Below are 27,889 nucleotides of genomic sequence, written 5' to 3'. Positions count from 1 at the left end.
ATGGAAACAATCGAATATGTGTCGCTCTGTTGTATCCCGTACCACAATCGAAGACGATCACTAATCGAATGCCTACTAAAAAATAAAGTAGCTGCAATAACATTAAAGAATCTTCTGGGGGAGAATGGTCAGTAGCGCCGACATGTACAAACAACTGACGACTATTGTTAAAAACACTGGATTAGGGAAAATAATACAAAAGACTATGGAATAGGAAATTTAGCCTCCATACAGCAGATGGCGGTAATAAATCAAGAGAACATTAACTGCCGTTTACTGAACGAAGAAAGGCACGCATGCGCAGTGCAAAGCAGGCGGAGACGCGCAGCACGTTGTATCTTGTGGTGAGTTTTTCCAGTGAAGCGGACTCAAGGTTTCAAAAAAGACGACGGGTACGTACTTGTAAATGTATATACAAGAGACTTTTCAAAATATTTTTTACCAGGCAGCTTGCGGAGGCCTCAATCGGCAGAGGCGGAGCGGTTCGAAACTCACTGGACTGCCACGGTCGGCTCAAATCTTTGGATCCCCATTTCTACTTTAAAGAGTCTGCACATTTTACCGCACCCACTAGGAATTAATTTTGCTGTGTGTGTTCTCTAGCTGTCCATCTGATGGCTATGCATTCGGAGCTCGGTACGACGGCGGCTTTCCTAAGCAGGAACGTTCCGTGGAGTTCTGAGTTCCCTTCTCTCGGTAAATTCAGACGCAGAATGCGAGGCCGCTCGCGTGTTAAAGTTGTGCGTATCGATAACCGAGATGCCCATTGCGGACGCGCATGCTCGCGCTCGCTCTGCTTTTTATAACGTCGTTCAGTTCACGCTGCCGATTGTTTGCTTGTTCCTGATTCTCACGGTTTATGCAATTCACCAACTTAACCTACATTAAAAACGAGGCAAAATGTACTTTTTTAATTATTTGAAAAAAAAAAAAAAAAAAAGTCCACTCTGTGGACCTGTACAAGTACAAGCGACTTAAATCACTTTGTTACGAAACACATGCTTTGTTATATTGCAGCTGAGTTTCGCCTGGCCCAGTGCAGGTACACGGGTCAAATGTAAAGATGTTCTCAAACACAAATTTGGATGTGGTATGTGCGGTGTTGTGGGGGGAAAAAAGAGTTTAACCCTTTTCAATTACACATTTTTGTCAATCAATGCATAACTGATAGTCATGCATGCGTGAGTTTAGCTGCTTATCAGTATAGGAAGGATTTACAAGCACCATTCTTCAATGAGAAGAAATACTTAGAGGGGAAATATTCAAGACAGGTGTATGCCCCAGCAAATTCACTAAAATCTCAACCATTATGATGCTCTGAGGTATTGTAAAGCCTAAAAGCATGCCCAGCGCCCATTATTTAACACAGTTCTGTGCCAGGTTTACCAGTGAATTTGCATTGGGCTGTGCAAAATTCTATGGCAATTTACCAAAACTGTGAAAATTAAGGTGGCCCTTTGGAATGCCCATTAATCTTCACCGCTAATCCCATTTATTAGATTTGGGAGTGTGCCGTTTATTATTTCAAATAATGGATTGTTGAATGTATTATAAAATATCTAGTCTTGTTGTTAGCAAAGAATAAGTATCTGTTTTGTATTTGCTGTTTAACATTTACATAGTTTCAATGTTATAAACCTTAAATTATTATTGTTAAATTTTTAATTGATGTACTTGTTCTAGATGCCTGTGCACTGTAATTTGTGAAACAGCACCACTTCCACACTTAAAGATGTGCAGTAGAGGTCGACTTCTCGTTGGTTACACGAGTGGCTGAAACCAGCTGAATAAAACTGTTCAGACTCACTTTATGCCTGTAGTCTTCTATCGTATCTTCTTCTCATGTACTCCTTCATCCTGGAGGCAAACACTAGATGAGTCCGTTTAGAACGTAGAGCTGATGGCCCATAGCAGGCTCATGTACCCCCGTACCCCACGTCCCGTTACAGCTGGGGCTAAGTGACGGCATTCCGTTTCCCTTGTATGATGCATGCTGTGCGATTATTTATTTATTTTTTTTGATGATGATGATAAATAATAATAAGACATCCACCCAGGGATGCCGAAATAATGTCGAAATTGAAAAAGAAATTTCAACTCGGTTAATTATCAGTTTTGCTTTTGGTAATACCAGTCATTCATCTAATAATTCATTAAGGCTCCTCTTAAGTTTCTCTGTTATGGGAGGTGATGGTCTCTGGCCTTTAGACTTGTATCAAGGTAAGTGAAGCACACTTGTTTTAAGGAACAGAAATATACAATTTATTGATAAACACATGGATTATAGAAATATAACTGCATATATGTGTTAACATACAGGACTGGATGCAGACACACTACAGTATATAACAGAGAGAGGCTGGCTGTTTACTGGTGTTTAGAGTTCTACTTTATCTTGACATAGATAAATAGTTTTACATCACCAGGGGCCTCATGTATAACGCATTGAGTAGAAGTCACACTATAACATGGCGTAAGCACAAAAGCGGGAATGTGCGTACGCACAAAAAAATCCAGATGTGTCATAAACTTCATCTTAAAATCGTTTAATTTACTAGTTTCTCAAATCCCATTGTAACTAAAGTAGCACGTTAAATACTTTGTTTTGTATTTGATCTTCTATATGCTCTATGTCTGTGAAACACTACGTGCTTCCGGGCTTTCTCTTCCTCTGACAGGACAAAGAATCCATTACATTTGTGATATTACAGCACACTGAATACTTAAAATACTGAGATGTATATGTGATATAATTTTCATGATGATAGGAATGAAAGCATTAAACATAGGAACATGGTGGCGCAGTGATTGTTCATCTCTCACGCAAGATGCTTGCTGCGCCATGCGCGACCTTCGATGAAATAATTTATTGCAGCATTACTGTGTCTTTCACATGTGCTAACCTCCAATTCCTGTCTTTACTTTTCTTTCTCCAAATACCCAATCTCCACACAATCAGCTCTGTAATAGACGTTAAGCCATCTGTAAGCTTAGAACGCCGATTCTTCAAAACATTTATGAACATTGAAATATCTTCGCAGTACGTGTTTAATTATTCTATCCATCTATCCTTCCAGTGTCGCGCCAGCCCAGCAAGAATACAGCGGAAGGCAGGAGCTATCCGTGAACTAGCTAGCGCTGCAGCACCGTGTCCTCACATGTTTGATTATTAACAATACAGATTATTTAAATGAAGTTAGTTTTATCTGTATAATATAATCAACATATTCTGCTGCATTTCACCTTAAAAATGATCTCGTCATCATATGTAAATACGCACTGTATAAAGTGGCGCAGGTTGTGCAATATTATAACTGTAGTGCAAGTTTACAGTGGGGTAATTGTACTTATAAGTACAAACAGTTCTACAAGGAACACTTGATGGACTGATTGAGTGCATTTAAAGTTATTGGGATGAAACTGTTTCTGAACCGAGAGGTCCGTACAGGAAAATCTCTGAAGCGTTTTGCTGTGGCTGAGGCAGCGTGTGCTTGAAACTGTACACCGATAATTCTCTTTCCGATCAGCTGCTACTGTGATTCCCCACTCAGATACAGTGATATAAATACTCCGAGTGGTGCAGTGAGAGTAATGTGGAAAAAGATGATCTGCTGTGGCAACCCTTAACGGAAGCAGCTGAAAGAAGAAGATGCAGTGAGAGTAACAACACTAAAGCAGTTATGGTATTTAGAACAGTTTGACCATTCTGTGGACCATTATATTGTTACAGGTTAATTACAACCAGATGCATTAAACTAATAAACAATATGCGGTTAATTTTAGTATATTTATAAAGCCGCGTCAGGAATGTGGGTCTAAGAAAGAAAGGGTGACCACACAGGAACAGTAGCACTGCTTTGACGCTGGGTGCCGCCAGTCTGCAAAACCGAGCAGAGAACTTGTGTACGCCAGGGTATGAGGTACCGTGGAAATGTGCGTGGCTTTACGCCAAGTTTAGGTTTTATACATTGCGATTCGAGCGTGGAAAAGTTCGTGCGCAAAATTTCTGTGCGTATGCACCATTTATACGTGATCCCCAGGTCTTTATAGGTGATGTCTAATGTTGTGTGGAGTTTGTTGCTTTGTTGTTTCTCTAGAAGATTCTTTATATGTTAGATTGCACTCTTTCTCTTTGTTGCAGGATCCTTGTCAGTACTGTGCTGTTGCCTCGTCAGTTTGCTTTCTACTGTCTTTTGCCACTTCATACAGAGAAGCCATTGCTCATTATGGCCATAGAGTTTAGATGATGAAGTTCCCTTCTTGAAGTCATGGCTTCCCAGCCTTGTCAGACTACTGGCTTTACAGACTGGGCCTCGGCTTCAGGTTCAAAGTGAAGAGTTTATCAGCTTTGGTTGTCCAAAGGAAAGCGGCTCATAACATTTTAAGTTTCAGAAGGATTTTTTTTTTTGCCTATTTTCCCCATCCCTGAACTTGTCTTAACTTTCCATTCTCTCCTCTCTTTACGTCTTCTCGCCTCTTTCCATTACTTTGAGAGTTGGGGTGCATGTGGTTTTTAAAGGAAGGTTGAACCTTCTCCTGATTGGAAAAACCAGTGTCTTTTACTAGGCGAGTTCTTCTGTCCATCTTAGTTGTCATCCCTTGAAATATAAGTCTTTGCCCTTGCATGAGTCCATTTTGTGCCTTCTGGCTCAAGAGGTCTGTTAGAGGGGTCTCTGGAGAGATGTCACTGCCACTCTGATTGACACTTTTATTATCAGATGACGTTTAAGCAGATCCTGGTACAAGCTGGAGTTCAGTCACTTAATCTGGAATGCAAGGGGGGGGGGGGGGGGGGTCCTGCCTGCATCCAAGTTCATTACAGGACTGGTGTGCCACTGAAGCCAAGCAGAATGGGCAGTGCCCACTTTGTCCTACAATGCAAAGTACACTTGCACAGTTGAAGATGTCTGATTACAAACATCCAAAACAGATTCAAAATGTCTTGAAGGCAGTGTTCTGTACTTTCGTCTTGCCATTATGCCTTGTATCTTCATGCAGGAGTGGGAATTTGATTAGACAGCTAGGGATGTTATGGAAATCCATTCCCTTAGGGTGCTGCTTGAAGAATGAAAGGCAAACACATACAATTGTCCAAAATGTATTTTCAAAGCCTGGAGACAGTGTGACGTGGTGCTATCTGTGTCCGAGGCCTTTTGTACTGGAGGGGACGCTCATTTACACAACAGGGGGTACATTGTGAAAATCTGTAAGTCCTCCCTGTGTTACGTACAGTGCATTCGGAAAGTATTCACAGCGCATCACTTTTTCCACATTTTGTTATGTTACAGCCTTATTCCAAAATGGATTAAATTCATTTTTTTCCTCAGATTTCTACACACAACACCCCATAATGACAATGTGAAAAAAGTTTACTTGAGATTTTTGCAAATTTATTAAAAATAAATAAAATGAGAAATCCCATGTACATAAGTATTCACAGCCTTTGCTCAATACTTTGTCTCTGCACCTTTGGCAGCAATTACAGCCTCAGGTCATTTTGAATATGATGCCACAAGCTTGGCACACCTATCCTTGGCCAGTTTCGCCCATTCCTCTTTGCAGCACCTCTCAAGCTCCATCAGGTTGGATGGGAAGCGTCGGTGCACAGCCATTTTAAGATCTCTCCAGAGATGTTCAATCGGATTCAAGTCTGTGCTCTGGCTGGGCCACTCAAGGACATTCACAGAGTTGTCCTGAAGCCACTCCTTTGATATCTTGGCTGTGTGCTTAGGGTCGTTGTCCTGCTGAAAGATGAACTGTCGCCCCAGTCTGAGGTCAGGAGTGCTCTGGAGAAGGTTTTCATCCAGGATGTCTCTGTACATTGCTGCAGTCATCTTTCCCTTTATCCTGACTAGTCTCTCAGTCCCTGCCGCTGAAAAACATCCCCACAGCATGATGCTGCCACCACCATGCTTCACTGTAGGGATGGCATTGGCCTGGTGATGAGCGGTGCCTGGTTTCCTCCAAACGGGACGCCTGGCATTCACACCAAAGAGTTCAATCTTCGTCCCATCAGACCAGAGAATTTTCTTTCTCATGGTCTGAGAGTCCTTCAGGTGCCTTTTGGCAAACTCCAGGTGGGCTGCCATGTGCCTTTTACTAAGGAGTGGCTTCCGTCTGGCCACTCTATCATACAGGCCTGATTGGTGGATTGCTGCAGAGATGGTTGTCCTTCTGGAAGGTTCTCCTCTCTCCACAGAGGACCTCTGGAGCTCTGACAGAGTGACCATTGGGTTCTTGGTCACCTCCCTGACTAAGGCCCTTCTCCCCCGATTGCTCAGTTTAGATGGCCGGCCAGTTCTAGGAAGAGTCCTGGTGGTTTTGAACTTCTTCCACTTACGGACGATGGAGGCCACTGTGCTCATTGGGACCTTCAAAGCAGCAGAAATTTTTCTGTAACCTTCCCCAGATTTGTGCCTCGAGACAATCCTGTCTCGGAGGTCTACAGACAATTCCTTTGACTTCATGCTTGGTTTGTGCTCTGACATGAACTGTCAACTGTGGGACCTTATATAGACAGGTGTGTGCCTTTCCAAATCATGTCCAGTCAACTGAATTTACCACAGGTGGACTCCAATTAAGCCTCAGAAACATCTCAAGGATGATCAGGGGAAACAGGATGCACCTGAGCTCAATTTCGAGCTTCATGGCAAAGGCTGTGAATACTTATGTACATGTGCTTTCTCAATTTTTTTATTTTTAATAAATATGCAAAAATCTCAAGTAAAGTTTTTTCATGTTGTCATTATGGGGTGTTGTGTGTGGAATTCTGAGGAAAAAAATGAATTTAATCCATTTTGGAATAAGGCTGTAACATAACAAAATGTGGAAAAAGTGATGCGCTGTGAATACTTTCCGGATGCACTGTACGATGGGATGAATAACACCATTGTATTCAACATTTCATTTTGCAAGGGGCAGTAAGAGTGGTGAAGCGGAGGGTGTTGCTCCTTGACAAGACCAATGTGCAGGGCAGGGTGTGAATACCAAGCCAGGTGAACGTGTGGGTTTTGTCATGCATGTTTTTGAAAATAAAACTAGCACAAAAAAGAATGTAAATAGAAATATGCTTTATTATTATAACAAAACCAGTGTGTTAGTGAGCAAGCTTTAAGCGTAGGAGAGGGCAGACTTGCGGTTTGCTGTAGTTGCTGTGTTGTGTCGGTGAGAACATAGGAACTGGTCCAGCCATTGCAGAAATGTTAATGTTGAAATGCCAGAAGAGCACACGAGGTAGAACTGTACAGGGGCTGTTTCTAACAAAGCAAAACAACAAAAATAGAACATTTAGTACATAAGAAAACATTATTCTGCAATACTACTTTTAATGTTGTCTTACTATGCAACACAGAAAACTTCCAATTGATGGCACTGCAGCTACACACTATCATCATAAGGTATTTGTAAATACAATCTCAATGCAGCATATAACAGGTTTACATCCTGTGACGCCCCTGCTGCATATGTTCCGGGGGAGCAGCCATGTGCTCCTCAGTACCTTCCCCGGGACGCTTGGTGGCAGCCTCCCTGGCTGATGATGGTGCCTCAGTTTCCCGCAGGGTTCCATGGGAGATGGAGTTCTCCACAACCCTGTGGGGATCTGGGGTGGCTGCCAGGGGGTGCTGCATGGATCCCGGAGCCAACCTGGACACCTGTACAGCCCGCCCGGAAGTGCAATTAGCAACAGGTGATCAAACACCTGGAACACTTCTGGGTGGGCTATACAAAGGGCCAGCATCCACCACTCGGGAGCCAGGATCGGGAGGAAGAGGATGAGGTTGCCTGGGAGGAGTGGTGGTGCCAGAAGAAGGAATGGATTGTGTTGTTTTGTTGGTTTTAAATGCTTTGGGACTGTGTTGTGGCTGGGGGGTTCACAGGGAAGATGTGCCCTTCAGCTGTAGAAAAATAAAAGTCCTCTTGCATTTTACACATGCCTCAGTCTGAGTCTGTGCCGGGTTAGGCGCTATATAGCGTCCCTTTAACAATCCATATTCATACACCACATCTCTTAAAGATTTAATGCAATATGATACTAACTAGTACAGGCAGGTTCTTTATTAGAGTATAACAGTCTCTATTTCATGTAATTAGTGCCATAATAAACACTAAGCGATGTAAACCTCCCTAGCGTTAGTGACCTGAGCGTCACTCGGGCTAAGAAAACTGTGCTAAATGGATTAGTCTCGAGTGTCATTTGGACAACTGTATTGACGCGTCTCGCATAAAAACCATGGACTACTCGGGCCGTAAAAGTGCCAACAGCGTTAGTCTCGAGTGTCACTTGAGCAACTGTATAGACGCGCCTCACGTAAGCGTTAGACCAGACGATCACTCGGGCTGTAAAAGTGGCAGCCAGTGTTAGTCCTGAGCGTTCCTCATCTTCTTCTGGCCTCGTAATGGCATCTCGTAAGAAATGTTTTTCAGCAGCCCAGGCGTTACGCACTCTTGACAGAGTTACGAGCAGTGATGTCAAGGAGCTTCTCCTCAGCAGTTATGACGACGTGAATCGGTCTTCAGGCAGTGAAAACGAAAGGGATGCTCGCGTTTGGGTTTCTGGTGACTCTGCTTCACATAAACCAGCGTCGCCTCATTTTCATTTTGAATAAAGGTGAACGTTGACGGGCAAGGTGAAGTTATTTGTTGATGACGACGAGATTGAAAGAATTGATGTTGGGATGAACTGTAATGCTGAACAGTGTCAGGTAAATGGCAGTACGCCTAAGCAGTTATTCTTCTGTTCAAATATATACCACACAAAAGACATATTTTGACAGTATAAACCATATTATTGTTTTTATTATTATTAATATTATTATTTATTATTTGAGATCCAAAGAACTGAAATACAATAAAAACATTCACCACTGTTTCTTTCATTATTATACTTTTACACTTCTCACTTTGTACTTTTAGTGTGTTGCGCGTTTTACAGTAGAAAGATGAGATTTTAATAAAAATGTCATTTATTGAACCAAAATAATGCAATGCTAAATGGGTTAATATGATGATTAGTCCAGAACAGTTTTCTCTCTAACGTTTAACCCTTCACTTGTGAACTTTTTCATAAGAACTTTCATTTGGTCAACAAAGGCACAAACCTTCTTTAGCATCTCCAGTACTTAGTCTTTCCAGCCGAACGCCTCTCAAATGGACAGCCGCACTGCACACTCGGCCAGCGTTCATGTGACTGGGCTTCAGCGCCTTAAAGACACGTGAGCCACTTTTACATGGTGAGTCAAAACTCCAGTAAATCGCTCGTTTCTTTGCTCACTAAGAGGTAAAACTGTACGGGGGGTGTTTCTAACAAAGCAAAACAACAATAGAACATTTAGTAAATATGTAAATGTTATTCTGCAATACTACGCGTAATGTTGTTTCACTATGTAATGCAGAAAACTTCCAATGGATGGCACTATAACTGCATAACTATCAACATGTGTTTGTAAATACAATCGCTACAATCCCTAATTGTTGCTTTTGAGAGATTTTTCTCTCATCTGTGTGGAGGGTCTTTTATTTGCTGCTATCACTTTAACCCTTGGAAGTCATTCTCTTCTACTCTGTCAATAATTCACCACGTCCACAGGAGTAGAAAAACTCTTGTTTTAGGGGCTGTGTAGATACACAGCAGGAAATCTGGGGCCCTGATTCATTCAAATTTCCGTGATGTCATTCTGCCCTGTAGTTCTGATTGTTGATACTAATTACTTCAGTGTCCCCTCCTGTTTTTCTTCATGCCATTATCTTACCCCCTTGTGCCTTTGCTGTTGTGATTTGATATTCCGGGTCCTGTCTGGTCATCTGCCTAATTATTTCCCCTCCAGGTGTAGTATAATTTTTTTTTTTTTTATAAAAAAAATGAAAACACACAAAGGATTATTTTTACAGTGCTTATATACTTGTAAAAAATAAGGCAGATAAATACCAGTATCCAAAAACAAACAAAAAAAAACTGACAGTCTTCTGATTTCGGCTGCTCCCGTTAGGGGTTACCACAGCGGATCATCTTCTTCCATATCTTTCTGTCCTCTTCATCTTGTTGTTACACCCATCACCTGCATGTCCTCTCTCACCACATCCATAAATTGTGAATTTCCCATTGGGATTAATAAAGTATCTATCTATCTATCTATCTATCTATCTATCTATCTATCTATCTATCTATCTATCTATCTATCTATCTATCTATCTATCTATCTATCTAAACCACCTCTCTTTTCCTCTTCCCTGTCAGCTCTATCCTTAGCATCTTTCGCCCAATATACTCAGCATCTCTCCTCTGCACATGTGCAAACCAACACAAGCTTGCCTCTCTGACTTTGTCTCCCAACCGTCCAACTTGAGCTGACTCTCTAATGTCCTCATTTCTAATCCTGTCCATCCTTGTCACACCCAATGCAAATCTTAGCATCTTTAACTCTGCCACCTCCAGCTCTGTCTCCTGCTTTCTGGTCAGTGCCACCGTCTCCAACCCACATAACATAGCTGGTCTCACTACCGTCCTGTAGACCTTCACTTTCATTCTTGCTGATACCCGTCTGTCACAAATCACTCCTGACACTCTTCTCCACCCATTCCACCCTGCCTGCACTCTCTTTTTCACCTCTCTTTCACAATCCCCATTACTCTGTACTGTTGATCCCAAGTATTTAAACTCCTCCACCTTCGCTAACTCAGCTTCTTGCATCCTCACCATTTCACTGACCTCCCTCTCATTTACACACATGTATTCTGTCTTGTTCCTACTGACCTTCATTCCTCTCCTCTCTAGAGCATATCTCCACCTCTCCAGGGTCTCCTCAACCTGCTCCCTCCTGTCGCTACAGATCACAATGTGATCAGCAAACATCATAGTCCACGGGGACTCCTGTCTAATCTCGTCTGTCAACCTGTCCATCACCATTGCAAATAAGAAAGGGCTCAGAGCCGACTCCTGATGTAATCCCACCTCCACATTGAAAACTGACAGTACAAATAACAAAAGAAGAAAAACACAAATCTAACTAGCAACTTAGACCCACTGCTCCTGATTCCACTATCTGCTGATGTCTCTGGTCGGGAGCGGCGCTGATCACTGTGCATTGACGCACCTCCCAGACTGGGATCCAAGTGCAGCGGGTGACGCCTCACTGGGTTGTGAGTTGTGTTTTTTTTTTTTTTGTGGTGGCTGGAGTGCCAGTCCTGCCACCAACCTCCTGAGTTGACCCTGCAAGTAGGAGAACCTCAATGCGGATTAACGTCACACCCAAAAAACAGCCATTTATCCTGAGGGCAGTTCCTTTATGTTGGTAATGGTAGTTTTGGAAACTACTGTTAGTCCTCTTCACATTCGAATTCCTATCTTTTACACGGCCATCCAATTCCAATAATATATTCAAAGGTTACCCCATCTTAATAACATAGTCCCAGAAATGACCAATTCATACTTCTTATACTTTATGTAAGCATAGCCATTGTACTGCTTGTTTTTGCCTGTCCTTTTTATGGTATCCATATTAAAGTCAGGATTGTAATTGCCGATTAGAGTATTCCTTCGTTTTCCGTCTGCGCATAATGAAGCAGGCACTGCTAAGCCAGCATCTGCATAGCGGTTTATATTCGGACCCCTGCGTGATGTATGCGGAAGTCGGCATGGCCGGTGGTTCAAACACGTGGAAAACAACCAACATAAAGGGTACATGCATGACAAGACGATGAAGTGCGCTACCATAACAAAAATAAAATAAAATAAAAAGGGCAAGAAAACAATCAACACATATCAAGCGATCAATGTTAAACCATAAACATCTGTATAGTTGGGGACAAATGGCAGTGTATGAGCAGGCAAACCGATGAACCTGCCAAGTGTGCACCCTCAATAGCTGGCTTACAATTATTATAACGAGGTTTATGGACTGTTTACACATTTATATTCTACTAGCTGTGTAAGCACATTCTGCAAAAAGCTCGTAGAAACTATTAACTCTGGCACTTCAATCAATCGCATCGGTTGTGTATTAGCGGCTAAGAGAGTGTCTCTTTTCTCGGAGGTTTCACTTTGGCAACAGAGTCACTTTCTTTGAGCTTCATGCTGTAGCCTCGCACTTCTGGACCGGTCAGACAAACACACACATACGTAGATGTTTATCTTATATATAATTCACCAGTCTACTCACTCACTCACTTACTCACTCACTCACATCTGTCCGAAGCCGAATGCGCAGTCGCCTTCTGCGCAGCTGCCTGAAAAACCTTACGAGACCGACATCGCGGCAGGTGGCGGATTTACGGCCGCTATAATTCAAAGAGAAAGGCGACTTCGATTAAAGCTCTAGAAGCCTGAAAGGCGATTTCGACTACAGCTCCAGGCCTAATTATGCATTCATTCAATACGCCTATATCAGGTTTGTGGTGCTTATACTTATTACTATTGCACTCGTGCCTGTTTCATCTTACGTTGTCGAAACGGGCTCTTTGTCTAGTGTATATATGTTACGGACAAAACCCGAAGTTCAGCCAGTTCCCGAATTGGCCGGCCGTTTCACATTTTGGCTGCAAGGTGTGGCCAAAGTCCGAATTACTAGAAATGAGCAGCGTTATATGCTACTTTGGACGGCCATTTTGCGAAGTGGCGAGAACTCCCTGGCCACAATCTGATGTGCTGATGTAAGACTGTCCACTCAAGGTGTGAAGATGCTTAAAAACTTTCAGATGCAGATTCAGAAGTGAGTTTTCCATTCTGTACGAGAAACTGCTCAAGGCAGGTCTTGATCAGAAAGCGGACGCCACTTGAGACGGCCTTCCCCTCGGCCAAACACTAACCTTAAGGTCAATAAAATAGGTCCCTAATGTTAAGTCACTATTTTAGGGCTAAAATGATAACAGAAATGTCAAACCTACTTGTATACCTAATCGTAATTATTGTGAAACAACCAAGTGGCATCCACTTTCTGAACAAGAGTCGACAAGGCTACACTACTAAGTGCACAACAAATCGCTGCTCATGCCTTTTTTCTTCCAACTTTGGCCGATTGGCCCATGCCATTTCGCAAAATGGCTGACCAAATCCCGAAATCGAGGAAAAGATCGGACATTGGCCGGTCAAGTTACAGCGATATTGGCCATTTCCCACTTTGGCCGATTTTGGGTTTTGGCTGTAACATCTTAATACATAATTCGCCTGCCTCCTCACTCACTCACATCCATCCGAAGCCGAATGCGCAGTCGCCTTCTGCGCAGCTGCCCGAAAAACCTTATGAGACAGAAATCCAACCCTAACATCGCGGCAGGCAGCGGATTTAGCCTACGTATTTTGGGATTATTATTCTGAAATCCCAAATCCTTCCGCCCAGGCGAAGAATATTATCCCCGATCACAGCCAACCCTCACATTCAAAATAATACGTAAGAACATATTATTATTAAGCATTTTCAGCGGCAGGAACGACTCCACAGCTATCACGATCATTACACTACCGTTGTCCGCAGATGTTGATGTGTGCAAAGCGAGGCACACATTCTAAGCCGCATACAAATCTCTACAGGTGGCGCGGTACGCATTGTCGTGCGCTGCTGCTGAGATCTGAGTAAAATAAAACGCTGCTGGCCTATTCGCACCAAGCACTGTTCACCACACCATCTGGAGTGATTTTAATGCCCCTTGCATCCTCGCCCTTTCAAAACTGTTTATTCTCGCAACTTGGTGCCAATGGCCGCAAAAATTCAAAGAGAAAGGCGACTTCGATTAAAGCTCTAGAGGCCTGAAAGGTGATTTCGACTACAGCTCGAGGCCTAATTACGCATTCTGATTCAATTACGCATTCATTCAGTACACCTATATCAGGTTTGTGGTGCTTATACTTATTACTATTCCATATTTTACTAGAACATTCATCATTCAATATTATACTATAGGCCTGGAAAATTCATCAACTAACAGTACAAGCCTGTACAGTAATGAGTAAAGCGGACTACAATCATTACAAAAAAACTTCTTCGTTTTTTCTTCTACTTTTCGTTGATTTGAATTTCTCATTTTTTCCCTTTTACTGCCATAGGCCTACATAATTATAAAATATGACAATTTTTATGCACATGACACCAAATAAATTAAGCTTAAAGACTACATGTGTTTCCAAATTCAAAGGGCATTCCCTGTCAAACTAGCATTCGCCATGACTATAAACAAGTCACAAGGACAAACATTTGACATGGTAGTAATATTCCTTGCTGAACCTGTTTTCAGCCATGGTCAATTGTATGTGGCTTTTTCAAGAGTCAGAAGGGCGAGTGATGTGAAGGTGCAAGTTAAAGATGGGCCACATCAAGGGAAATTACTACCAAACAGTGAGAGTGTCTTCACAAAGAATGTAGTCTACAGAGAGATTTTACAACTTTAGTTGCATACTGACAGGCCTCCAGTATACAAACAAAAAACATTGTCATAGATAGCATGTATTTTTTAAGTGTAAAGTATTTTTCGCCGTGATAAAGTCATACATATCCCAAACCTCTTAGTTAATTATCATTACTTACATCACTTTCTTATTTATTTCTTACTTATCATTTGTTCTTCATACACTGCTGACACAAACTCGTGCCCGTTTCATCTTACGTTGTCAAAACAGGCTTTTTGTCTAGTACATATATATATTGCATAGTTTGCTGTCAAATAAAGCAAAGAGTACACGACACGTGTTTTGCCCTCATTTGGGCTCATCAGGCGTACACACTCTACTGCTCCCCTCTCGGGGATCGGATGTCAGCATCTGAGACGAAGCCCCTTTACGCTGTGCCACGGCATGTGGTTCGTTTATTTGATAGCCTGTAGGTCCGGAGTAATTCCATTCATTGCATTCATAGTGTGAGTCCCGACCTGAATTGTATATATGCTAGCTCTGTAAGCCTGTGCTGTAAAAAGCCCGGGCCCCTAGAAACCATAGACTCTGGTACTTCAATCAATGACATCGGTTGTGTATTAGCGGCTAAGTGAGGTTCTCATTTTTCGGCGGTTTCATTTTGACGACGTGCTCGCTCTCGCTTGTGTATTAGCGGCTAAGCGAGTTTCTCTTTCCTTGGAGGTTTCACTTTGACGACGGAGTCGCTTTCTTTGAGCTTCATACTGTAGCCTCACACTTCTTACTTCTTCCGACTCATTAACTTGGGGCCACCTTGCTGGCTGTTTGAGCTTCATGCTGTAGCCTCAGACTTCTGGGCCAAACAGACAGACAGAGAGACAGACACCCACACTTCCACGCGTATACGTTTATATATAAGATGTTATTAATTAACACATCCCTAGAATAGCATTTTTCCTGTGCTGGCATTTTCCAATTTTTTTTTTCTTCACATTGATGCCCTTCATGTCTTGATGCCTGCTTACCTACAGAAAGAGACGAAGGGTCTCTGCAAGGAACAGCGTTTGCTAAAAGAACAGAACACATGACCGCATTATCCAGACGATCCAGGGACAGATTACCGAATACATTTAATGTGTGTAGAGGTTTTATAGCAGTGTCTTCCAGATCTCCAAATCCCACACATTCCAGTACTTCATATCAGTTCTGCCTGTGTTGCCCACATTGCCGAAGTCATGAGGACCCACTTTGGTGTCCAGTGCTGCCAGGTTAGGCTCCAGCCTCTTATGAGCCCGAGTTCGATTAGCAGACGTCACAATGCGGTGTTCCTTCATGGTCAGTTTCCAGTGCATACAGTACCACGTTGTCCTGATAAGTGACAGATCAGACTCGATGTCAAGTCTTGCACTTGCAAAGTAAAAATGTTAGTTAGCAGTAAAAACAAAAATGAGGGTTTTGAGGTTATAAGAAGTTGATCTGTAAGGTTAGATTTCAGTAGTCCTAGTGGCCTTATTACTGTCCGCAACTTGAACAGTTTATGAAGGCCAATAGAATGTTGGGCTTGTAAAAGAAAAAGCAGGGCAATGACAAAGATTTTTTTTTTAAAAACCTGGCAGGACCAAATCAGTAATATTTTAGAATAAGCATTTATATTGGGGGGGGGGGGGGGGATTAGAGACTCCTTTCTCTCTTTACTACTGTCAATAGTTTTACTCTGTCTGTTGGCCTTCCTCTCTTTCTCATGGGTTGGGGTTGACTTGAATTTAGTTTTATTAAATTTTGACTTGATTATATGGAACGTTGTATGTTTTTAATAAATTCAATAAAAGATCAAAAAAACAAAAAGATTTGGGGCACCTTGCGACCAACCCTGTACGATTAAAATTGCAGGTTTGCATAACATGCAAGAAACGAGTCATTGGGACTGTTGTCTCAGGTAGACGGACTAAGACGCCAGTTCCTCAGGCATTCTGAAGAGGAAGAGGCGGGTCCAGGTGGACGGAACCCGGAAGTGATGTCAGATGGAACGGTGTCAATCATCCCGTCTGCAGAAGGGCAAGAAGAGAGGTCGTTAGGACAGAGTGCCACCTCCTGTCTCGGCGGAGGATTACCGTCACCTGTTTCCCCGCACGTGACTGGCTTATAGAAAAAAATCCCCCCCTTTCAAATATTCCCATTTTTTTGCTTCACAGCCTTAAATGAAAACGCACACAAAAATATTTCTTCCCAGCTTTACTAACTCAATGAAACCTCTAACATCAAGTGAAAGATATCACAGCTACAGTTTGGAAGAATTATAAAAAATCAAAAACAAGACATACCGAGATTAATAAAGGATCACCCCCAGTGTGTCAATGTCATTTTGTTGACCCACCTTTTGCTTTAATGACATCCTTGAGTCTGTTGGCATTTATCTCTATCAGCGTTGCACATTTAGATTGAGCTATTAATATTTGCCCCCCACTCTTCTTTACAGTTTAACTGTTCAAGTTCGGTCACATTGGATGGCGAGCGTTGGTGGTCTGCTATCTTCAAATCTTTCCACAGATTTTCAGTGTGATTTAGGTCTGGGCTCTGACTCGGCCACACCAGAACGTTCACTTTTTTCTCCTTCAGCCACACTGTGGTCAATTTTGCTGTGTGCTTCAGGTCGTTGTCGTGTTGAAAGACGAACATTCTGCCCATCTTCAACTTTCTGGCAGAGGGTAGCAGGTTTTCCTCAAGAATTTGATGGTATTTTGCCCCATCCATTTTTCCTTCTACCCTAACGAGAGCCCCAGGCCCTGCAGCAGAGGAACACCCCCACAACAGGATGCTGCCCCCTCCATGCTTTACTGTAGGTATGGTGTGTTGTGAATGGTGAGCTGCATTGGTGTACCGTTTCTTATTGAGGCCAAATAGTTTGATTTTGGTCTCCTCTGACCATAAGACCTTTTTACACTTGGCATCCGAATCTTCAAGGTGCATTCTGGCAAAGCTCAAACGAGCCTTAATGTGGCCTTTCTTGAGAAGTGGCTTTTTTCCTTATGACCTTCCTGATCAAGCCACAATTGTGGAGTGCTTGTGAAATTGTTGTCACATGCACTCAATGACCACTCTTTGCCATCAAATCCTGTAACTCCTTCAAAGTGGCCATTGGCCTCTTGGTAGCCTCTCTTACCAGTTTCCTCCTTGCTCTTCCATCCAGTTTGGAGGGACGGCCAGATCATGGGAGGATCCTAGTGGTACCAAACACTTGTCATTTCTTTATGATGGACCTTACTGTGCTCATTGGGATTGATAAAGCCTTTGAGATTTGTTTGTATCCATCTCCTGCCTTATGTCTGTCCACAACTCTATCCCTGAGATCTTTTGGCTTGCCACCCTTAGTCAGTTGTTTGCTGTCAGTTGCACTACCAAGCAAGGGAATGAATGCTCCAGGAACAGCTTCACTAATCACACAGATTACAATTGATCACAGATGGAAGGACGCCAGTAACCGTGGTCTGCAATGGAAATGGTGGGCACTTACACCTGATTGAGTTTAGGAGGGGGTGATCCTTTATTCATCTCAGGATTTCTTGTTTTTGATTTTTGAAAATTCTTCTGAACTGTAGCTGTGATATTTTTCACTTGGATGTTATAAAAAAAAAATATTGATTTGTGTGTTTTCATTTAATAATAATTCATTACATTTATATAGTGCTTTTCTCAGTCCTCAAAGTACTATCAACACAGGGAGGAACCGGGAAGCGGACCCACAATCTTCCACAGTCTCCTTACTGCAAAGCAGCAGCACTACCACTGCGCCACCTGTGAGGACAAGGCAGTAAAGCAAAAAAAAAATGGGAATATTTTTCGAAGGGGGGGATTCTTTTCTATACCCACTGTATAACACCCACACTGTGTAGACTGCAAATCACAGGGGTTATCTATAGAATATGAAACATTTGGGAGGACATTGCTGGGCAAGCTGTGTGCAGTGTGGTCCTTCATATCGTAACAAGTTAAGGAGAGCAGGTAGTAAGACATAAGGGTAGCTCCAAATGTGTCCTGTGCTCTTTGGCATAGTTCTGAATTCTACTCTGCTTTTCTCCAGATAAAAGTCTACAGTCTTCAGCTGTCAGATATGGAGGAGGTGAGCCCAGCTGTCCGTATGAAATGTCAAGGTGAAGAGAGTGGCTCGGAAGAGGTCTGTGATGATAAGAAAGAGAAGTCCACACTCCACAAAAGAAGTGTTGATATCAAAGAAGAGGACTGTGAGTGGGAATCTGCATACCTTCAACAGGAGAGTGTCGGCATGAAGAAGGAGGATTGTGATTTAGACACCAAGCCAATGCCTGAGACCACCGAGGGGCAGAAATATAAAACCGTAGACAGTATGAAGGATGAAGACCTCAAATCGGAGAATGAATCTCAGTGTTTATGTCCCGATGAAAAGGTTCCTGCATCTGATTTCACAACCAAAAGTTCCCCACAGTGTCATTCTGACCAAGTGAAGTCGGAATCAATGGACATGAGAGGGACCATCGATGCATCGGGTTCAAGTCACTCTGGAGAAGGTAGGCGCTAAAATGAAAGCAGTAGCTTGAGGCTCTGGGCGAATGGTAGTGACTTGATGGGCACCTTTCACCAAGTCTGTGAATGCAAGTTTTGTTTTGAACATCTCATTTGATTTAACCACTGGCATTGCCAGCGTTGTCCATCATTAGTCCAAGTTGATAGGCCAGCATGATTTCAGTCAGGCGGTGAGATATTAGGAAAACTTGTTCGAGTACACAAAGAAACACACATTTACAGAACTTACTGTACCGTGCTCTGATGGCCAGCATACACTGTGCACTTGTGTCACGTTACACCGGGGGGAGTCGAGGTGCCCTCTCACACTTACTGATCAGAGGAGGCCTACACCGTACACTTTCTCAGGCTAATGAACGATTGGCAGCCTTTAGAACAATCTCACGTGAGACCACTAGGTGAGACGCACAGTTTGTCAGTGAGAAGAATGATGGGATAATGGTGCCTATCAAAAGTATTCATATCCCAACACCCCCTCCCCTGGACGTTTTCACATTCTATTGTCCTACATCACGGGGGTCCAATTCCAGTCCTGGTGGGCCACAGTGGCTGCAGGTTTTTATTCTCACCCTTTTTCTAATCAGTTTTCACTGCTCATTAACTCCTTTTCCTTTCATTTTAATAGCCCTGTTTAAGGATTCAGTCCTCTGAACTGATTTCTTTCTTCATTAAATGGCAGCCAAACAGAAAAGAGACGTGAAACGAGCCAACAGATGACCAGCTAAATTGGAACGTCAAACTCCAGCCAATTTCACTCCAACCAGTCTCTTAATGAGAAGCCAATTCTTGCTATTATTGAATATCAAGACTTGTTGCTGCTCTCATTCTGCCACAGCAGACTGTTGATTTTCTGTTTTTTCTTTTTCTAAGACCACCATCAAGATGTTTAGCAGACCAACATGTCCGAGACCTTCACCTTTCTTTATTTTCAGGTTTGCTTGTCACGTGGCTACAACTAACGGGTCTGAGTCAAGTCAATTAAAACTGAGGCAAAACAAATTCATCAGAAGCCAAAATGGCTCACTAATTAAGAAGATGGTTAGAATGAAAACCTGCAGCCATTGCGGCCCTCCAGCACTAGAGTTGGATACCTCTGTCCTACATCGTTGAATCACAGTTGATCTGATTTCGAATTTTTGACATGGATAAACAGAAAAAGTCTCCCTAAATGTCAAAGGTATCTCACTGGATTGCAACTATAAAGCACAAATAACTGATATGAAAGAAATAACCAGACACACAACAAAGGTTTGGGGCAGCCGCCCATATAGTTTCCCTGACTGCAAAAGGCTTAAATTTGCATGCAATGAGTACAGGTTCGAGTCCAACACAGAACTGTTTAAGTATTTGAGGATGAGGGGTTTTTATAGGTGGTTCACAGGAAGTGACTTCCTCGGGGACGGGACAGGAAGAGAGAAAAGAGAGAGGCTTAGTGCACCCCGCCACCCCCTGGCCTGACATGGAATCTGCGTTTTCTGGTCCCTTTGGTTGACTCCCAAGCTCACGTGTGTGACACTGATCATGTAGGCAGGCACCCCCTTCAGGTCAGAATTTAGTAGGTTCACCTTTGGCAGCCATGACAGCCCGTGTGTGTGTGCAGGTCTCTTGTTAGCTTTGTACGTCTGCCCAGTGCCATTTTGCACAACTACTTGAGCTCCGTCAGGTTGCATGGAGGTTGTGAGTCAACAGCCACAAATTCTCCATTGGAGAGAGAGATCAGGGGGGTATTTTTCGTACGTGGATTACTCGTTTAGCCGGATGTAATTGTTGTCGATTTGGCCTGATCCTGGATCTTTCGGTTTTTCGAAACTTTTGCTGGATGTGTTGTCATAGCAAAACATCCAAATCCTCAAACCTGCTTGGAGCAGGTTTGTTCTATGTAAAACAAGGATTAACTCACACATTTAATCAGTGTCCGTGCGTGGAATTCATTCAGTCAAGACTTCACCGTTCATGAATGAGCGACCAATTGATATATCGGTACGCAAATTATAAGAAGAGAATTTCATATACAGAGGGTTTTGTGTGATCAGCAAGATCCTTTATTGCTCCTGGAGGAAATTCTTTTCGAAAGATACTGCTTTAGCTGAGGGGGAATATTGTACCTCAAAGATTTATTAGGACCTTATATTAGAAGTCAAACTAGGCAAAGTCGGGCTCTCACAACCATACAGACAGTATGCATTGCTTTGAGGTTTTTTACAAGCGGCACTTTTTTATATACTGTAGGCGATGCGGAAAATCTAACTAAAAGTGCAGTTTGCCAGGCAATTCGTAAAGTCTGTTTGGCTCTGAAATATTTCCTTCGGGTTTTCATAGTGTTTCCTGGACACCTGCGTGTGCAGACAATAAAACAGGTAACACACAGGCAAAAACACCCACAGTTCCATGAAGAATCTCACAATCAGCCTAACATTCTCATTACCAGTTTTTCCAAATGTGACTGGGGCACATGGGACTGATCACAGTGAAGTTTGATCAAACATTATTTGGAAAATGTACCTCTCCTCCTGATGAATAATCAGACACAGTGTCTTCATCAAATATTTGACCTTCGTCAATATGTCGTTGGTCAGACACAAGTTCTAGGGATATGACATTCCCTGCAACTGACCCAACAAAAAAGAGGGCTATATGGAACATACCTATGGCACACATTGAGGACAAATATATGCAACTAGCCATGTGCGCCCAACTACGTTGCGCATGTTAAAAGTTGTCTGTGAAGGGCTCCCTGTTTAAACGCGGCTGCCAGTCGTGAACTGGGCCCTTCGTCACATAGCATTATGATTTTTTATAAGGGAAACAAAATTACAGAACAAAACCTTTGGACATTGATTCGATAGGAATGGCCTACTCGGAATCACTGTCCGAATAGTAATTATGTGGTGGTGGAGGAGCATTTCTGCTTCTCTCCGTTCACAGTCCGTCTCGTTTTCACAACGCTGTCGTTTCCTCTCACGATCTCTTCTCAACCTTTCTCCAATCTCGCAGGTTGCTTTGTGGCAATCCAAAGAGTAAGGCAATATACACGGAGCAATGGTTATAAAAGGGGGACACATAGGTATCCAAGCTCTTTAAAGCATAAATAGGGATCACTTCACTGACGTGAGCAAGCCATGGTACAACTGTGAGATGTGCAGCACTCGCCGGCTACAACATAACAGTAATAATTTCCGGAACGTGCTGTTATGTTGTCATTCATTTTACCCACTGTCTTTCTTTCATTCATATGTTACGTAGGCACGTTCCTTTTATTTTTGACAATCTCATTCTCTAACCAGGCCTCAGGAGCTAACCAGCGTAACACTGTTCACCACCCCTTTCGTTATTCCGGCACATTGTTGACATCCGTGAGTAACAACAACGTACTAAACTGGACTGTGGAATTCGCGGACAAACAAAGATCAAGATCCAAATGAAGATTATATATAAAGATTAGTTAATTTAAAGCACAACAATTTGTTTAGTTTGAATGTCTGTGTTTTCAGGTGTGACTGGAGTACTACAGTCTTCAGTAGTATAAGCCTGGAGGAGATTCTTAATGCAATGCCTATGTTTTAGCTGTCTCTCTACTACCATCTAGTGCTTCTTCTTCTAATTCATTCGCGGACAAACAAAGATCAAGATCCAAATGAAGATTATATATAGAGATAATAATAATAATAATAATTCATTACATTTATATAGCGCTTTTCTCAGTACTCAAAGCGCTATCCACACAGGGAGGAACCGGGAAGCGAACCCACAATCTTCCACAGTCTCCTTACTGCAAAGCAGCAGCACTACCACTGCGCCACCTGTGAGGACCATCCTTTATCTGAAATGAAGTGACCACTGCATCCTGCCACTGGTTCTGAGGAGGAGCTTCCCCCTGGAATGCCCTCAGAAACCGGGCGATAGGCATTTTGCTGGAAAGCCAACTCTTCTGCAGGGGTTAGGTCTGGACCGCATGAACCTCCACCTGTTTTTTGCTTTTCTGCCTTCTTATTAGCTTTAAAATTAATGTTTTTTATATTATATATGATTCTTTATGTCAACAATTCTTTAAATAGTTATATACCAATTTTTGATAGTTTGAAGTATATTCTTGTACTTCACTTTAACCTGTTCCCGTGTTCTCCTTGTGCTCACGTTTGATCTGGAATTATGGCATATTAAATAATCTGACACATAGGAAATGAAACGCTGCATTCAGTAAGTACAATGCACATGCGTTTAATTTGTCGGCCACTTTTTGACAGCTGTCTTTTATGGTTTGGGCTGCTTTTTGCAGTGTTACCCCTTGTGCATATTAAATCTTGAAATCCTTCGAGTATCTAACTAACTAATTAACTAACCAACTAACTAACACACACACACACACAGCTAGTGTGAAAAAAATGTGCCCGTTCTTTCGTCATTTTGTTACAGCCTATCAAAGACTCGCTGATCATGTTTTCTAGACTCAATATATATGGGCTTTTCAGTCAGCGCGGGCGCGCGCATTCATCTCGGATGATTAGGTCCAGCTCGACTAATCTACTACACGGCTGCGTTTGAAAAGCCGACTTATCCCGGATGAGTTTCACCGGCATTAACTCACCCAAGATGAGGCATCTGATCTCGGATGATTTAAGTGACGTATGGAAAATACCCCCCTGGTCTCTGACTCCACCACTCCAGGACATTTGTTTGTTGTTGTTGTTGTAGCTTTGGCTTTATGCTTGGGGTTTGTTGTCTCGCTGGAAAGCCAAATCATCTCCTAAGGTGCACATTTTTATGCAGATGGCATCACGGTGCCCCTTGAAGGTTTCTGCCATCTTCATTTTACCAGCATGAGTCTTCCAGGGCTTGCCGCAGAGAAGCATCCCCATATTTGCAGAGGTCTGATTTCACTTTGGCATTTTGATTTTTTCAATTGGTCAATGGGAGACAAAAACAAATGAAACCCACCGTGATACATTGCTGTGTTAACAATTGTGGACCACCAGGCTGGCACCGCCACTTGAACCCGACACAGACAAGCATGGCACACACTGATTTTTATTTTTTCTTTTCCCTTGTGGGAAACGTCTTCCCTGTCTGTCACAAGCACAGAAGCACAATCCAACAATCCTCTTCCTCCTGTCAAGCTTCATCTTCCTCCAGATTCTGGCTCCTTGAGTAGTGGCTGCTGGCTCCTTTTATACTGCGCACTTCCAGGTGTGGTGGGAGAACTGCCCATAAGGGCTTAGCAGATCCTGCTGCAGCACCCCCTGGCGGCACCCATGGATCCCAACTGGGCTGTACCAAATTCCAACTCCCATGAAGCCCTGCAGCAGTCTGAAGCACTGCTGCAACTTAGGTGGGTTGCCATCTAGCGTTACGGGGGAGGTAACGTTCTGGATACACTTGCTCCCCCAGTCCTCCCAATGTGGAGGCGTCCCAACTGGGCAAGGGCCCCGGCCGCACGCTACACAATATAGGGTGGTCCAGATCTAATTATTTTCATTCCACTATAACTTATTAATTCACAGCACCTGCCCTGTGCATAGAGATTTCACTTAAAATTATTTTTGTTGCCGATAGATGGCAGCACCTGCCCTGCATTCCAAAATGGTGGGGAGATGGTTGTCAGACAAACAGTTGCATAATTAGATCTGGACCACCCTGTACAATGTGAAAACCTCCATTTTTCAGGCGCTGCATACGTGCAGCTAGTATTTTGTAGGAAATTTGAGCACCAAGATGCTGATTGTGAGCACAAGCAACACCAACTTAGGAACTAAATACGGCCATCGCTGCAGACAGTTACTGTCCACAATCCAGCATTTGATTGGATTTTTCCTTTTGGAGTCCAATGATGAACCTGCTAAAAACTGCTGAGCAGGCCCATCTGACTCCCGAATGCCTTTATCTTTAATTCTAATACCAGTCCGTGTTAAGTTACCTGAATGGGGGGTGAGAGTAGCGAGAATGAATTTCATTTGAGAGGGAGAGATCATGTTATTACCTAAAGGCAGTGCCAGATTTACATAGAAGGCAGGTCACATTGAAGGATTTCAATTACTAAAATCTTGTTACTCTTTAGTCACTGAAGTCGTCACCACAACGTGCAACTAAGTAAAAGATTAACTCCCGATGATGCAGAGTTGTGAATTACGAGTAGAACAAGGTCATTGTGGCAGCCAGTTGACCTAAAGAAAGGCACAACATAAAGAGGAGCACCGCATGAAAGTAATGAAATGCATAGACAGCTGTTATGCCGTGTGCCGCCTTTTGAAAGTTTTTAAAAAAAATCAAATGAATTTAATTTGCTTTAAGATTTGGGTTGGCTTAATGCATTTATACACATGTATTAGAAGTGTAGCCGCCAAAGTATAAGGCGAGTTCAAGCACGGGTAAAACGCGTGCCGAAAGAAATCTCTTAGTCCAAAAATTTGTTTTAAAAATATTTAGTGAAAATTAAAAGCAAATAATCCACACAAGAATAAGAACAAAGTTGTTACACACGTAGAGTAAAATGCAAAGAAAGGAAAATGTATCTTTTCTAAACTTAGCTTTTCTTGAGAAACTTTCATTATTTCTGTACTAAATAGTTCTTTACTGCTTCTTCTATACTTAAATACTTAAAGATTAACTACTTCTTCTTCTGTATGCTTTACGGGTACGGTGCAGCACTTAAATTAAGTGCTTTTGTCTTACACGTTACTTAACACACACAAAAGGCTTGAAAGGCACGGTTTAAAACCATGTGCCCTCTACACCTTACACATGGCAAGGTTGATCACTAACTGAGAATAATGGTTAGTCAAAGTGGTTAGAAATAGTTAGAATATACCACTTCTACTCAACTTATGGGGTTTATAGGAACCTCCCGTAGATTATGCATTGTCATTTAGTAAAACATTTATGAATCTTATGTAACTAGGAAATGTCTCTTACAAGAAGTCTGAAATAAATATAGTAATGCAGGGTGGCTTGCAATTGGAACAATTTATTTCCATTCTCTTTATTATTCTTCAGCAACTCCGTTTTTCAGTTTTTTTTAAATTTTGCACCTAAGTTGACAATCGAACGAAAATTTTAAGCAGAGAAAAAGAAACTCTGTCCTCACTAAAATAAAAGTACTGGGGTTGGAGTGCTAGTTAGGATTGTTTTACCACAAATAAAGTATTTTACACTAGATGTCTACTGCCATATATCTTTTACTACTATTGTAAATAAATACTCACCACTGTATAATTGTTTTCTTTCTGCAGTTTCACAAAGCAATAGCAACTTCTCCTTCTCTCCACTGGCACCGTCCTTGCTTCAGTGCACATCACAGCAAACAACAGCAAATGGTCAAAATCTAAATAAATCAACATCTGCATCAAGGAGTTTCATACCGGCCTATCTGATAGGTAATCCTCTGCCTGTGGTGACTCTAATGACGATAAGTGGAATCGCTGTTCAATTTCAGATTAACAATGCAGACTCATCCACGGTCTACCAAGAGCAGAAAGTAAGTAGTCCTAAACACAACAGCAATGCCGAACCGAGCAATAAAACCCAGAAGCTGCATTGTTGTTCTGAATGTGGAAAGCAGTTCTCCTCTAGTAGCAGTCTTAGGAAACACCAAAGAATTCACACTGGAGAAAAGCCCTATAGTTGTTTTGAATGTGGCAGACAATTCACCAACAGCACCTCTCTCCAGAGCCACAGAAGAATTCACACAGGAGAGAAGCCATATTCTTGTCCTGATTGTGGCAAACAACTCTCTAGAAGGAGCTATCTTCACGTGCACAGAAGAATTCACACCGGGGAGAAGCCGTATTGCTGTTCTGAATGTGGCAAACAGTTCACCACTAGAAGGAACCTGCAAAACCACAGAAGATTTCACACAGGAGAAAAGCCACATTGCTGTTCTGAATGTAGCAAACAGTTTTCCACACTCTCGTATCTTCAAGCTCACGCAAGAATTCACACCGGAGAGAAGCCTTATTGTTGTTCTGAATGTGGGAAGCGATTTTCTCGTGGAAGTGGCCTTTACAGCCACAAAAAAATTCACACTGGGGAGAAGTCATTTTGTTGTTTGGATTGTGGCAAACGATACTCTCGTGCGAGTGGTCTGCGGATCCACAAAAGAATTCACACTGGAGAGAAGCCGTATCGCTGTTCTGAATGTGGCAAAGAATTCTCCACAAGGGGCCTTCTTCAATCTCACACAAGAAATCACACAGGAGAGAAGCCATATTCTTGTTCTGACTGTGACAAACAATTCTCCTCAAGTGTGATGCTTCGTGCTCACAGTAGAATTCACACTGGAGAGAATTTGTATTGTTGTTGTGAATGTGGAAAAAAATTTGTGTTCTGGAGCAGTCTTAACAAGCACAAGGCAACTCACAGTGGAGAGAAGCCACATGCCTGTCCTGAATGTGGCAAACGATTTTTGGAAAGAAGCCATCTTCGCAACCACATGAGAATTCATACTGGCGAGAAGCCATATTGTTGTTCTGAATGTGGAAAACGGTTTTCTTTTGGGAGTGCTCTTCGGACCCACACAAGAATTCGCACTGGAGAGAAGCCATATTGTTGTTCTGAGTGTGGCAAACAATTTTCTTGTAGGAGCGGTTTTCAGGCCCACACAAGAACTCACACTGGAGAAAAGGCATATTGTTGTTCTGAGTGTGGCAAGCATTTTGCCACCAACAGGAACCTTGACATGCACAAAAAAACTTCACACCAGAAGCAATCTACACTGCTATCCTGACTGTGGCAAACATTTTATTTTTTTAAATGAATGCTCTTCAGGCCTACAGAACAACTCACGGTGGATAAAAGTCATATTCTTGTTCTGAATGTGGTAAGCAATTCTCTCAAAAGAGCACTCTTCATATCCACACAAGAATTCACACTGCAGAGAAGCTGTATTGTTGTTCTGAATGTGGAAAATGATTCACCATCAGCAGGTATGGGAGAGAGAGTCCATATTGTTATTCTGAATGTGGTAAGCGATTTTTTACACATGAGTCACTTTCGGTCCCACAAAAC

General features: G+C 42.5%; 1 protein-coding gene across 1 annotated transcript; it reads left to right on the top strand.

The window, feature by feature from the left end:
- The first annotated feature begins 281 nt into the window (after positions 1-281).
- Positions 282-27,889, top strand: LOC114666573 (zinc finger protein 883-like). Its single transcript, XM_028821519.2, has 3 exons — positions 282-392; positions 18,414-18,876; positions 26,116-27,889. The coding sequence occupies exons 1-3, from the start codon at positions 297-299 to the stop codon at positions 27,606-27,608; spliced, it is 2,052 nt and encodes a 683-aa protein (XP_028677352.2). The 5' UTR covers positions 282-296; the 3' UTR covers positions 27,609-27,889.

This window comes from Erpetoichthys calabaricus, chromosome 1 (genome assembly GCF_900747795.2).
Source record: "Erpetoichthys calabaricus chromosome 1, fErpCal1.3, whole genome shotgun sequence".
NCBI classification, from domain to species: domain Eukaryota; kingdom Metazoa; phylum Chordata; class Cladistia; order Polypteriformes; family Polypteridae; genus Erpetoichthys; species Erpetoichthys calabaricus.
The sequence above is the reverse complement of the archived record's forward strand: the minus strand, read 5'-3'. Positions and strand labels throughout refer to the sequence as shown.